The 13560-nt window shown below is 34.6% G+C and overlaps 1 protein-coding gene across 1 annotated transcript in view; it reads left to right on the top strand.

The window, feature by feature from the left end:
• The window catches only part of LOC116563625 (transient receptor potential cation channel subfamily A member 1-like), a 54208-nt gene that overhangs the window by 25260 nt on the left and 15388 nt on the right, over positions 1–13560 (top strand). The window contains 6 exon segments of the mRNA XM_032296330.1: positions 621–711; positions 3932–3994; positions 4529–4627; positions 10211–10299; positions 10907–11069; positions 11961–12050. Of these exon segments, the coding sequence (XP_032152221.1) occupies positions 621–711; positions 3932–3994; positions 4529–4627; positions 10211–10299; positions 10907–11069; positions 11961–12050 (595 nt within the window).

Genomic DNA, 13560 nt, shown 5'->3' with positions numbered 1-13560 from the left:
TGATAGAGTTAACAGAAAATTTGATAGGCTCTTGGAGACAAATGGGCTCTTCTTTGTATCCTGCTGTAGATTTAGTTCCTCCTTGGTGGTAAGCACCTTCTTACCCTGTTCAATTGGATGATGATGAAGAAAAGGGGCCAACTTTTCTTTGCAGAGGCTCTGCTTATCAATTCACTTTACATGTGTTAATTTGTAGTTTAACTTATGGATTAGCTATTAAATATCAGCCCAGTACTACATTGATGGTGTAGGTATGTGAATGTGGAATCTGTACCCAACATGATTAGGTCTGTAAGTACTTACTGTTTTATGACTTCAGGAGAGAAAGAAAATACAGTCCTGGCTTCTTTGAAAGACATTTAGAAGAAGAGACAGAACAATGATTGTAACAGCTATCCCAAAATGTTCTCATATTCCTAATGTCTATTAATGGGCAAGGATCCTATTACTGGGTTGATCTTGATTTACATGTTGCCTCCGTCAGAACCGAGGACAAGCATTGCATTTCATGAATAAGATTAAGTTTGAATTTCTCCTAAAGAAATAATCTTGAGTTTCAACTGTTGTGGGAACAGAAGGTTGAAGACTTGTGCTTGTCTTATGTATTCATATTTTTACAGATGGGATGAATGTCTTAAGGTTTTTAATCATAATTCTCCAAGCAATAAATGTCCAGTTTTGGAAATGATAGAATACCTCCCTGAATGCATGAAGATAAGCTCTCTAAAGCAAAATTCTTCCTGGGGTTGTGCTTGGCGTATATGATGTGAAGATTTATTGTCATAATCCAACCTAATAATAATTTCTATCATGAAATAAAGCTTCTAGTTTCCCCTAGGCTATCAGGGAATTTAGACAACAAATATTTAATGAGGACCTTCTTGGATTAAAGAATCCTATTAGTTATTATGTGTAATGCAGGATAATATGGTAAACAGATTTTTTTATTCAAACAATCTGTGCCTATAAAAGAGACTACAAACCGTGTTTGCTGGCTGAATAAAGCCTTAAAATATATTTTGTTTAGCGTGCATGTTATTGCCGTTCCAAATTTGCATTAATTGCTAACATTTGAAACCAGGATGCTTTCTTTAAGGTTGCAGATATCTGGCTTCTCATAAGAATGAGATTTGGTACCTGAGCCTGCCTTCTCAGGAGGCAGGAATTGCTGGGCGGATGGGGCAATCACTCTCCTATTTGAAAAGCCCCACCTCTTCCTTTCTATACTGAGCTCCAGCACCTAGTGTTCATTGTCACATATAGCCAGTCTTATGCAATTGGTTTCCTTAGAGTAGAGAAATACTGAATTCTGGCTCTACCCAAACTGTAAAGATTAAAGCTTCCCTGAGGATAGTCAACATCTCAAGAACAATGGGAAAAAGCTCTTATGACTGGCATGGTCTATTTGCATTGTGTGAATCCCTATGCTACATTACATACAGACCCACATATGACCTGACACCCCATACAAGACAAACATTCACAAACTGCTGAGCAGATGAGTATTAAAGTATGCAAATAAAAGATCTGGGAAAGTTGGGATTTGAGGGCTGGGACAGACAGAAAAAGCAGAATCACTTCCAATGTCATGCAAAGGGAAACATATATTCAAATGCTGGAGGAGGCAGGAAGATATAGTGACAAAGGGAAAAAAAGACCAGATTTAGAGCCTTCTGGAGGTCATGGGATTTAATTCTGGTGCTTCCTCTTGCTGTGCTGCTTTAGGTTAGTCATTTCACCTCTCTGAGCTTTATTTTCTATTTTATTTATGTCTAAAACAATGATGCTGAGTTTACAGAGTGAATACAAAAGTAGAGGTAAAATATACAAAGTGCTAAGGATAATAGTTGGTACATAATATACCCCCTGGTGTTTTTATACTGCTCATGTGGTTATTATTAAAAAACACTATAGCTGGTTTTTCTGTTTCAAAGTTACTTTAGATTTCTGCATTTTGTTTTTATTTATTGAATAAAGACTTCCTATGTGCTAAACATTGTGTGCATTTTTTTCTTTATAATGCCTAATGAAAATTGGAGCCAGTCTAGTACAAATGTACTAGTACAAATAGTGTACAGATTATCCTGATAGGTGGCTAAATCTCATCAAAGGAAGCATAAATACTCAAGGTTGAAAATGATCTCAAACTTTCTTATTCAGTGATTATAGTTGTTAGAATCTGTCTTAATGAATAATCAGAGATACAGATAGATTTATATAGAATGCTTCCTGCAGCATCATTTATAATTATTAAAAAGGTGAAATATTCACATGTGAGAACATAGTAAAGAACTGAAATTATACCACAATGTTAATAAGAATGATCTCTTATAGGATTGTGCATAGTTTTTAGTTTCTTCTTTATGCTACTATATTTTCTAGGTAATTTTCTATAATGACTTGCTTGTATTACTTTGGTATTATGAATGCTTTTTAACCAAATAAATGAACTTAAATCAATGTACCTCAACATAACACATTTGAATTACTTATACAACATTTGTTAAAAGTTGCTCTTGCAATCGTGTCCAGCTCTCACCCAAGGCAGCCCATCCTTTATTTTGCCCATGTTGATTACTAACAAGTTTTCAAACTATAACAACCAGACCTGCCTGTTTCTACCTTGAACAGCAGTACTGACTAGTCTTGTCTTTATTTTTCATAATGTTTGTTAAGATCCCCTTTACTGCCATCCAGTCACCAATAGAGTCTTCCTTGAAGTTTTCTAAGTCCCTTTGGTACCCGAGACTATCCAGGGCCCTGTTTCTTCCCCTCTAGATATAGTCTGCAGGTGGGGCTACCCTCAAATTCTGCAGGTGGGGCTCACCAGCTGCCCCAGGAGCTCCTGTTGGCTCCATATGGGGTATTGTGTCCAGTCGTGGTTCCAAGAGGGCAGCCTGGCCAAGTGGTATTTCTTTCTCAAGATCATAAATTTGGACCAAGAGATTTGAGTTGTCTCAAATTGCTTATGCAACCCCACAAAATTTTTTTCCACACATCATAGGTGGCTCTAGTTCTTTCTCTGAGTTAAATATCTAGAGGGTTCATCTATTTCTTGTTACAGTATCTATCCCCCACTATCTTGTCTACCTGCCTCTAAACACATACTCTCCATGTTGCTTGGAATATGAGGTATAGAAACAAACATATTACTCCAGACTGGGGCAATTCAGAAGATTGAACCTAAACCATAGAAAGACTCCAGTCCTGGGATGAAACATCTTGATTAGGGACAAAGCTGTCACTGTAAGAAACTGAGCAAAGGAATCAGACAGATTGACTATCCCTTATCTGAATTGCTTGGGACCAGAAGTGTTTTGGATTTCAAAATATTGGCCTACATATACTGGGTTATCATAGTATGAGTATATGAGTATACTTGGGTATGAGATCCAAGTGTATATACAAAATTCATTTGTGCTTCATATAATCCTTAAAAGCATTGCCTACAGTTAATTTTTTACAATATTTTAAATAATTTTGTGCATGAAACAAAGTTTGTGTTAAGTACTTTTGTGTGGAATTTTCCACTTGTGACATCGTGTGGGTCCTCAAAACATATTGGAATGTTAGATTTTCAGATTAGGGTTGCTCAACCTGTAATTTATATATCCTTTAGAAGCCCAGAAAGATATCAAATCTTAGGCAAAACTAGTAGAATATCTCTTCCCTAAATTTTAGTACATGCGATTTTACTCTCAAGCACATGGTATTTTTCTGAATCACCTGGTTTTTTCTGAAACATGCAGATGTATTTGTAACAATTTTTATGTTAAACTTTGTTCCTGGATGACATAGATTATTATTTATCCTTGAGATGCAAAAAGCCAGGAAAAGGAAGGGAAATATCTTGTGTGTTATTTTTTGAAAATGGGATAAAATTCTTTCTAATATATACTGGGCTACCGCTATGGCTGGTTTTTCTGTTTCAAAGGTACTTTTAGATTTCTGCATGTTGCCTTCCACAATGGACAAGTCCTGCCAAGACTACCACGTAAGTTTATTTTATCATCATAATCTAAAATTTATTTTTATAATTATTTGAAAAATATTTAAAATGTTGTTACTATAGATGTGTAATCTACTGGAGATGCCAAATATTGTTCTCATTTTTTCCATATTATTGTGTTATCTACTTGTAACATAATTTTTTCCTTTACTTCCTCAGTTTTCCCCTAATATTTCAATAGTTTCTAATAGCATCATTTAATGTTATTTCTAGTCTTTATATTTCCTTGGGTAGTTTTGCCTTAATAATGAAGATCTAAAAAATCAAAAGGATCTTTTGAGAATTCATCTTTTTCCATGCCTATGAGATATAGAGCAATTGAATAACAGCCTTCTGGGATATTTATTTTTATAATTAATATGCAATAATACATCTTTTCTTCACTCCAAATGATTCAACTTTGTTCAAATTACTTGATTTTTAGCAGAACTGTAAACTTGTATATTTGATTTTTCAAGAATTAGTTTGGGAGTCCTTTACTTGACTAACCCTTTTAAAAAAATTTTATATCTTCTACAGATCAAGTATAATTTCAGATACCTTCAATGCCCATCAAAATTCACAAAAAATGTGACACCGACACAGTCTGTCACATATAAACCTCTTGCAGCCCTCAATGTAAGTTCAGTGTTTTCATTATCTAGGGAGTTTCTAGCCAGGTTCTAAAATGTTTTAATACAATAGTCCCACACTAGATGGGTGGGGAGAATTCCAGTTTTATAATTTTATGTCCATGTCTGCCATGTGACTCAACTCTTTATTTTTTAATAAAAAAGCAATATATATATATATATATATTTTTTTTACAATTGCTATAAAGTTCTAAACTTCATTTCTAATGGTCACGTAAGACTTGCTCCAAACCAGAATCAGATAAACCATAGACAACACAGGTAACATGTGCTTGCTACCTCTACCCACCTGCATATTCAAGAGTTTCCTCTAGTGTAAACCACAGGAAAATGCAAGGGGTGATATTTTACAGGTACAGCTTTCAAATTCAGTCAGCTGCTGGGCTACAAGGTAAACTGACCATACAGAGGTTCTTAGATCCTTTCAGAGGAATGAACCCAATCTGAAGTCAGCATTGAACACACAGCATGGACTTGAACTTCCCAAGTAACTTGTTGTAAAGCAGCTCTTATTTCAAAGATACTTTTACATTTCTAGCCAATGAAGCAATGAAAACCATGCATATAATCCCCTTTGGTCTAAATCAAAGATCTCAAACTGAAATAACTACAGAGAAAACAGTAACAGATGAGTAACTTGAGCTCTTGGTTAAAAGGAGAGTTTCTACTGGGTTCAACAAATCATTGCCATGTGGCAATAGCAGCCCATACTTGTTTAAGTATTCACAACAAATTAAAATTGTGTGTATGCAAAGCAAAACATATTTGAGGATTGGATATGCAAATTTTTGTTGAGATTTATGCCATCTACTATGATAGTCACTAGTCACGTGTGGCTACCTGAATTAAACCTAGTTAAAATTAAATGAAGTTTATAATTGATTTTTTTCAGTCACACTAGCCACATTTCAAGTGCTCAGCAGCCCATTTGACTTGCAGCTCTCATATTGGACACCACAGATAGAAGACATTTTCATCACTGCAGAAAGTTCTATTGGGCAGCACTGCTCTAGGCTAATGAGGAATGTTCATTCACCTGCAATGAGTTCATTTCCTTACACTGAAGCCTTTGGTACAGACCATGGCAGCAGCCATCACCCATTATCTACATTAGGTATTTATCCTAATGTTATCCCTCCCCAATTCCCCCATGCCCTGCTATCCCATCCTTAGCCCCACACAAATTTCTTCTTTTGAAAAGTATCTGTTCTTATCCTTTGCCCACTTTTGGATGGGGTTGTTTGTTTTTTCTTGTAAATATGTTTAAGTTCTCTCTAGATTCTGGATATTAGCCCTTTGTCAGATGGGCAGCTTGCAAATATTTTTTTCCCATTCTGTTTGTTGCCAGTTGACTCTAATGATTGTTCCTTTGGCTGTGCAGAAGCTTTTAAGTTTAATTAGATCCCATTTGTCTGTTTTGGCTTTTGTTGCCATTGATTTGGTGTTTTTGTCATGAGTCCAGGCCTATGCCTATGTCCTGAATGGTCTTGCCTAAGTTTTCTTCTAGGCTTTTTCTGGTGTTAGCTCTTATGTTTAAATCTATAATCCATCTGGAGGTAATTTTTGTATAAGGTGTAAGAAAGGGGTCCAGTTTCTGCTTTCTGCACATGGCCAGCCAGTTTGCGCAACACCATTTATTAAACAGGGAATCCTTTTCCCATTGCTTATTTTTGTCAGGTTTGTCAAATATCAGATGGTTGTAGATGTGTGGCATTATTTCCGAGGCCTCTGTTCTGTTTCATTAGTCTATATCACTGTTTTGGTAACAGTACCATGCTGTTTTGATTACTGTAGCCTTGTAGTATAGTTTGAAGTCAGGTAGTGTGATGCCTCCAGCTGTGTTTTTTGCTTAGGATTGTCTTGGCTATGCAGGCTCTTTTTTGGTTCCAAATGAAGTATAAGGTGATTTTTTCCAGTTATATGATGAAAGTCAATAGTAGCTTAATGGGGATAGCATTGAATATATAAATTACTTTGGGCAGTATGGCCATTTTCATGATATTTATTCTTCCTAAACATGAGCATGAAATGTTTTTCCATCTGTTTTTGTCCACTCTTATTTCCTTGAGCAGTGGTTCTCCTTGAAGAGGTCCTTCATGTCCCTTGTTAGTTGTATTCCTAGTTAATTTGTTCTTTTTGTAGCAAATGTGAATGGGAGTTCACTCATGATTTGGCTCTGTTTGTCTGCTATTGGTGTATAGGAATTCTTATGATTTTTTCAAATTGATTTTGTATCCTGAGACTTTGCTGAAGTTGCTTGTTTGCCAGTATTTTATTATGGATTTTTGAATCAATGTTCATCATGGATATTGGCCAGGAATTTTATCTTAGGTGTGTCTTTGCCATGTTTTGGTATCAGGATGATGTTGGTCTCATAAAATGCATTAGGGAGGATTCCCTCTTTTTGTATTGTTTGGAATAGTTTCAGAAGGAATGGTTCCAGCTCCTCTTTGTGCTTCTGGTAGAATTCTGCTGTAAACCCATCTGGTCCTGGACTTTTTTTGGTTGGTAGGCTATTAATTGCTGCCTCAACTTCAGACCTTGTTATTGGTCTATTCAGGGATTCAATTTCTTCCTGGTTTAGTCTTGGGAGGGTTTAAGTGTCCAGGAATTTATCCATTTCTTGTAGATTTACTGGTTTATGTACATAGAGTTCTTTGTAGTAATCTCTGATGGTAGTTTGTACTTTTGTGCAATCGGTGGTGAAATCCCCTTTATCATTTTTTATTGCATCTATTCGATTCTTCACTATTTTCTTTTTTATTAGTCTGACTAGTGGTTTATCTATTTTGTTGATCTCTTCAAAAAACCAGCTCCTGGATTCACTGATTTTCTGAAGGGTTTTTTGTGTCTCTATCTCCTTCAGTTGTGCCCTGATCTTCGTTATTTCTTGTCTTCTGCTAGCTTTTGAATTTGTTTGATCTTTCTCCTTTAGTTCTTTTAATTGTGGCAATATGGTGTCGATTTTAGATCTTTCCTTGCTTCTCAGATGGACATTTAGTGCCATAAATTTCCCTCTAGACACTGCTTTAAATGTGTCCCAGAGATTCTGGCACATTTTGTCTTCATTCTCATTGGTTTCGAAGAACATCTTTATTTCTGCCTTCATTTTATTATTTATTCAGGAGCAGGTTGTTCAGTTTCCATGTAGTTGTGTGGTTTGGAGTGAGTTTCTTAATCCTGAGTTCTAATTTGACTGCACTGTGATCTGAGAGACTGTTTATTATGATTTCTGTTCTTTTGCATTTACTGAGGAGTGATTTACTTCCAATTATGTGGTCAATTTTAGAGTAAGTGTGATGTGGTGCTGAGAAGAATGTATATTCTGTGGATTTGGGGTGGGGAGTTCTGTAGATATCTGTTAGGTCTGCTTGTTCCAGATCTGAGTTCAAGTGCTGGATATCTTTGATAATTTTCTGTCTCATTGATCTGTTTATTATTTACAGTGGAGTGTTAAAATCTCCCATATACATATTTTTTATCAGTTAACATTGCAATTATATCAACCATCTTAGATTTATAAGAATATATTTTAAACTGATAACAATTTAACTTCAATTGCACAGAAAAACTCTACTCCTTTATATCAATTCATCTATGTCCACCGTATGTTCTTGATTATGCATAATACTGCTTCTTAATTGCATATCCATTAACATAGATTAATAGTTACTTTTTATGCTCGTGTTTAAAACTTTTATGTCAAATTTAAAAGTATTTTTTTCACTTATACTCTGACAGGATTCTATAATTGTCTATATATTGACCTTTGCCAGAGAGTTTTATACTTTTGTGTGATTTTATGATGCTGTTTAGCATTTTTTCATTTTAACTTGAAGAACTCTCTTCAGCATTTATAATAGGGCAAGTCTAGTGGTGATAAACTTTCTCAGCCTTTGTTTATCTGGGAAAATCTTATTTCTTCTTTATTTTTACAGGATAGTTTTTACCAGTTATAATATTCTTGATTAGCAGTTTATTTTCTGTCAGTAGTTTGAATATATCATTCCACTCCCTTCAGGCCTGCAATGTTTCTGTCTAGAAATTTGCTGATAATCATATTGGAGTTGCTGTGTATGTGATAGCTTGCTTTTCTCTTGCTGATTTCAAAATTGTCTGTTTGTCTGAATTTTGAGTTTCATTTTAATGTGTCTCAGAATAACTCTTTTGGATTTCATGCTAATTGAAGGTCTTTGAGATTCTTGAATGTGTGTGCTTATTTCTTTTCTCTGATTTGGGAGATTTTCAGTCATTATAGGCTTTCTAATCCTCCATCTTCTTTCTCTCCTTAGGAACTTATCATAATGTGCATGCTGCTCTGCTTGATTGCTTCCTTTAAATCCCCTAGGCTGTCTTCACATTTCTTCATTCTTTTTTCTTTTTGCCCTTCTAATTTGATAATTTTGAATATCCTGTCTTTGAGTTCACTCATTGTCTCTTCTGCCTGGCTACAAATGCTGAAGACCTCTGTTGCCTTTTCTAGGGATTCATCTTCTCTAGGCTTGTGCTTGTAATCTACTAGATGAAGAGATTTACCTCTCTTTACTCAGTACCTCCTTGCAGTATATGTCTGTGGTACTACAGACTCTCTGGTGCTGTAGTAAATTTTGATACTGTCACACAGCCTAGTATCTGTCCATGATACTGTATCTTCTTTGGCGCTAGACTGAGTCCCAGTGATCTACTTTGTTACCAGTGATCCCCTCCTGGCACCCATTCCTTTCAGACCTTAGATTCAGGCAAGATAAAACTCATTTCCTTGGGCAGCCCCTCTGAAGTCAGAACACTGGGTGTATGTTCCACTCTTTTCTTTATCTTATCCAGGGAGAAGCCAGGAGTTGAATTTTTTTTTCCCAATGACACTGTGCTGTGCCAGAGGGAGAAGCCGTGGCAACTAAAGGCCATGAATTTTTCTGCTGTATTTGCTATGGTGCTTTTTGGCTACATGCTCACCTAGGGTTTAAGAATCTCTTAACTAGGTTCTAAATTGCTCACAAAGGCAATGATCTGTGTATTGTTTTTAATTACATGTCTCTAGGGAGAAAGGAGGGCCTGGGACTTCCTATTTTGCTACCTTTTTGACATTAGTCCCTCTATTTATGTATTTCTTGAATAATTAACAATTAATTTTTTAAAAACACTAGTAGTTACAAATACTTCTAATGGAAAATTATAATATAGATTTAACTTAACAGCTATGATGTGTATTCTACTATATAAAATATTTCTAGAAAGATAAGCCTGAATTCTTTCAAGGATAAAATGAGAGTATAACTCTTGATAATTTATCTTCAATGTTATTTCCTATTGTAACCCTATATAAGATTTAAAAACTTATGCTAGCTCAAGCAATCAGACATCTAAAGTCACAGACTGAATCAAATAATTGTATGTGTGCAAAATGATTTTCTGTTTTGTTAATTTTGATATAATTTTACATTTTTTCAATTTTCTAAAATAAGGGTCACTTTTATAATATCAAAATAAAGTTATAAAACCAAACAATAAAAAAATTAGTTTATACTCAGTAGTTATTATATTTTTATTACTCTTTTTTTTTATTTCTCAGGCAATGGTACAATATAATCGCACAGAGCTTCTTCATCATCCTGTGTGTAAAGAGGTATGTGGGTATTAAGTAGTATTTACTGTTTAATGGTTTGCCTGTTGAATTTATTTAAAAGTCTTCAAAACAATTATGTTTTAATGGTACTTTAATGTTTTTGATTTTGTTATTTCAATGTTTTACACTTTGAAAAGAATAAGCATCAAATGCAAATATTGGCATTAAAATACTGGCATTCTTTATCATTAAGTGAAATATTTAGGAGGTGGGAGAAAATTATTATAGAAGACATAAGAAGCTTCCTAGGGCCTACAAGTTGTCTAACTTTAACATTAAATGGAATATTTGGAGAATGGGAAGGAATTATTATGTCAAACATGGAAAGGCACTCTGGAGCCTACAGTGTAGTGGGCAATGAAGTGAAAGGTGTGTTCTGGGAAGAGTGTTCATCTTGGTGTCAGATTATATGGGCTAAAGACCCCACTCATTCATTAATTTGTTAAGTCATAATTTCCTCAGAACTTGAGATTCCTTCTCTGAAAATGAAAAAGGTGAATTAGATGATTTATTTGATTTCAAACTTCAGTGAATTTCCCAACCACATTTCTGAAAGAGATTACTACCACTTTCCCCACAGGTATTTTAAGGAAATATTTTTGTTTAAATTGACTCAATTCTGGTTTGCTTATTTTTTTGTAGGTTGGCTTATGAATTTAAAGCCCATATGATACAACTAGGATTTTACTGTCTTGGTCTCATACCTATGACCTTTCTTGTTGTCACTATAAAACCAGGAATGGTTTTCAACTCAACTGGAATCATCTATAAAACTAGTGATTATTCAGAAATACTAGATACCATGGTAATTTAAAATTTTAACTTTTTAAAGTAAAGGATTGTTAAAACATATTTTTTGTAAGAATACTAAACCCATAATAAATCTGAAATATCAAGACTTTAATTATTATAAGTAGCCTGTAAAATTCTGTATATGGTATGAATTTCTTCTAAAATCCTTTGTGGAATGAAAGGGAATATAAACAAATATGTCAATTGTGAGTTTGTAAACTAATTTAAAAGGAACTGACATATATTAGATGCTAGCTTAAATGCTGAAGTGTAAAACTTTAAAATAGGTCCAGAAGAAAGCACTTTTGTAGTTGCCAGGGACTGTGGGTCGTGGGGAATGGGTGGGGGAGAGATGCTATCGCCAGGGACTGTGGGTCGTGGGGAATGGAGATGCTATCTCTCCTCCACCCATTCCCCACGAACCACAGTCCCTGGGAACTACACATAGGTATGTGATTTCCAATGGGAAAGATGAAAAAACTATGAAACTAGATAATGGTGATGGTGGTATAACACTGTGGATACACCTATTGCCACTGAATTTTATATTTTAAATTGTAAATGTACATGTAAAATGTAATGCCTTTAAATGGTAAATTTTATATATTAAATGTATTTTACCACAATAAAAACTTTATGTAGGTCTACAGATTCATATTTTTTATGATTCCATTGGCAATTTTTGAACTTTTCTTAATAGCGACATTCTGAAATGTGGGTGTGTTCGTCTCTAGTAAATGATATGCGTATTTGCATCAGTTAAATTTCCATTTAATTCAAATGTAGACAATATATGGAAATTAAGCAAAATGAGTAAAAAAAGAAATTTAATAGTAGAAATTGTGAAAATATTAAAGTTTTTTTATCCCTCCTAACTATGTATCTTATCCTTTTTTTGTTTTAGAATTCATGTGGAGTAAAAACATGTATGATTTTAGTTTTTTCCTCAAGTATATTTGGGTATTGCAAGGAACTGCTCCAAATTTTCCAACAGGTATGTAATACATTTTGTATTTCTAAAGTTGCAAATATTTTAATTTGCAGAACGTAAATTAATTGATAAGCAATTACTCAAGATAATATTATGTCATAATAAACTCATATAGCTTGGCTAACATATAGATTAGAAATACCAAACATATTGGCCTGAAATTTTCTTTTTAAATTATGTTTCTGCCAGGTTTTGGTATCAGGATGATGTTGGTCTCATAAAATGAGTTAGTGAGGATACCCTCTTTTTGTATTGTTTGGAATAGTTTCAGAAGGAATGGTTCCAGCTCCTCTTTGTACCTCTGGTAGAATTTGGCTGTGAACCTCTCTGGTCCTGGACTTTTATTGGTTGGTAGGCTATTAATTGCTGCCTCAACTTCAGACCTTGTTATTGGTTTTTTCAGGGATTTAACTTCTTCCTGGTTTAGTCTTGGGAGGGTTTAAGTGTCCAGGAATTTCTCCATTTCTTCTAGATTTACTGGTTTATGTGTATAGAGTTCTTTGTAGTAATCTCTGATGGTAGTTTGTACTTCGGTGGAATCAGTGACAATATCCCCTTTATCATTTTTTATTGCATCTATTTGATTACTCTCTCTTTTCTTTTTAATTAGTCTGGCTAGTGGTCTATATATTTTGTTGATCTCTTCAAAAAACCAGCTCCTGGATTCACTGATTTTTTTAAGAGTTTTTTTTATGTCTCTATCTCCTTCAGTTCTGCTCTGATCTTAGTTATTTCTTGTCTTCTGCTAGCTTTTGAATTTGTTTGATCTTTCTCCTTTAGTTCTTTTAATTGTGGCAATATGGTGTCGATTTTAGATCTTTCCTTGCTTCTCAGATGGACATTTAATGCCATAAATTTCCCTCTAGACACTGCTTTAAATGTGTCCCAGAGATTCTGGCACATTTTGTCTTCATTCTCATTGGTTTCGAAGAACATCTTTATTTCTGCCTTCATTTTATTATTTATTCAGGAGCAGGTTGTTCAGTTTCCATGTAGTTGTGTGGTTTGGAGTGAGTTTCTTAATCCTGAGTTCTAATTTGACTGCACTGTGATCTGAGAGACTGTTTATTATGATTTCTGTTCTTTTGCATTTACTGAGGAGTGATTTACTTCCAATTATGTGGTCAATTTTAGAGTAAGTGTGATGTGGTGCTGAGAAGAATGTATATTCTGTGGATTTGGGGTGGGGAGTTCTGTAGATATCTGTTAGGTCTGCTTGTTCCAGATCTGAGTTCAAGTGCTGGATATCCTTGATAATTTTCTGTCTTGTTGATCTGTCTAATATTGACAGTGGACTGTTTTAAGTTTCCCACTGTTATCATGTGGGAGTCTAAGTCTCTTTGTAGGTCATTAGGAACTTGCCTTATGTATCTGGGTGCTCCTGTATTTAGTGCATATATATTTAGGATAGTTAGCTCTTCTTGTTGCATTGATCCCTTTACCATTTTGTAATGTCCTTCATTGTCTCTTTTGATCTTTATTGATTTAAAGTCTGTCTTATCAGAGACTAGGA

The sequence above is a fragment of the Sapajus apella genome, unplaced genomic scaffold (genome assembly GCF_009761245.1).
Source record: "Sapajus apella isolate SASKATOON/1434 unplaced genomic scaffold, GSC_monkey_1.0 scaffold35, whole genome shotgun sequence".
Taxonomy (NCBI): Eukaryota; Metazoa; Chordata; class Mammalia; order Primates; family Cebidae; genus Sapajus; species Sapajus apella.
Note: the sequence above shows the minus strand (reverse complement) of the source record. Positions and strands in the feature narration are given on the sequence as shown.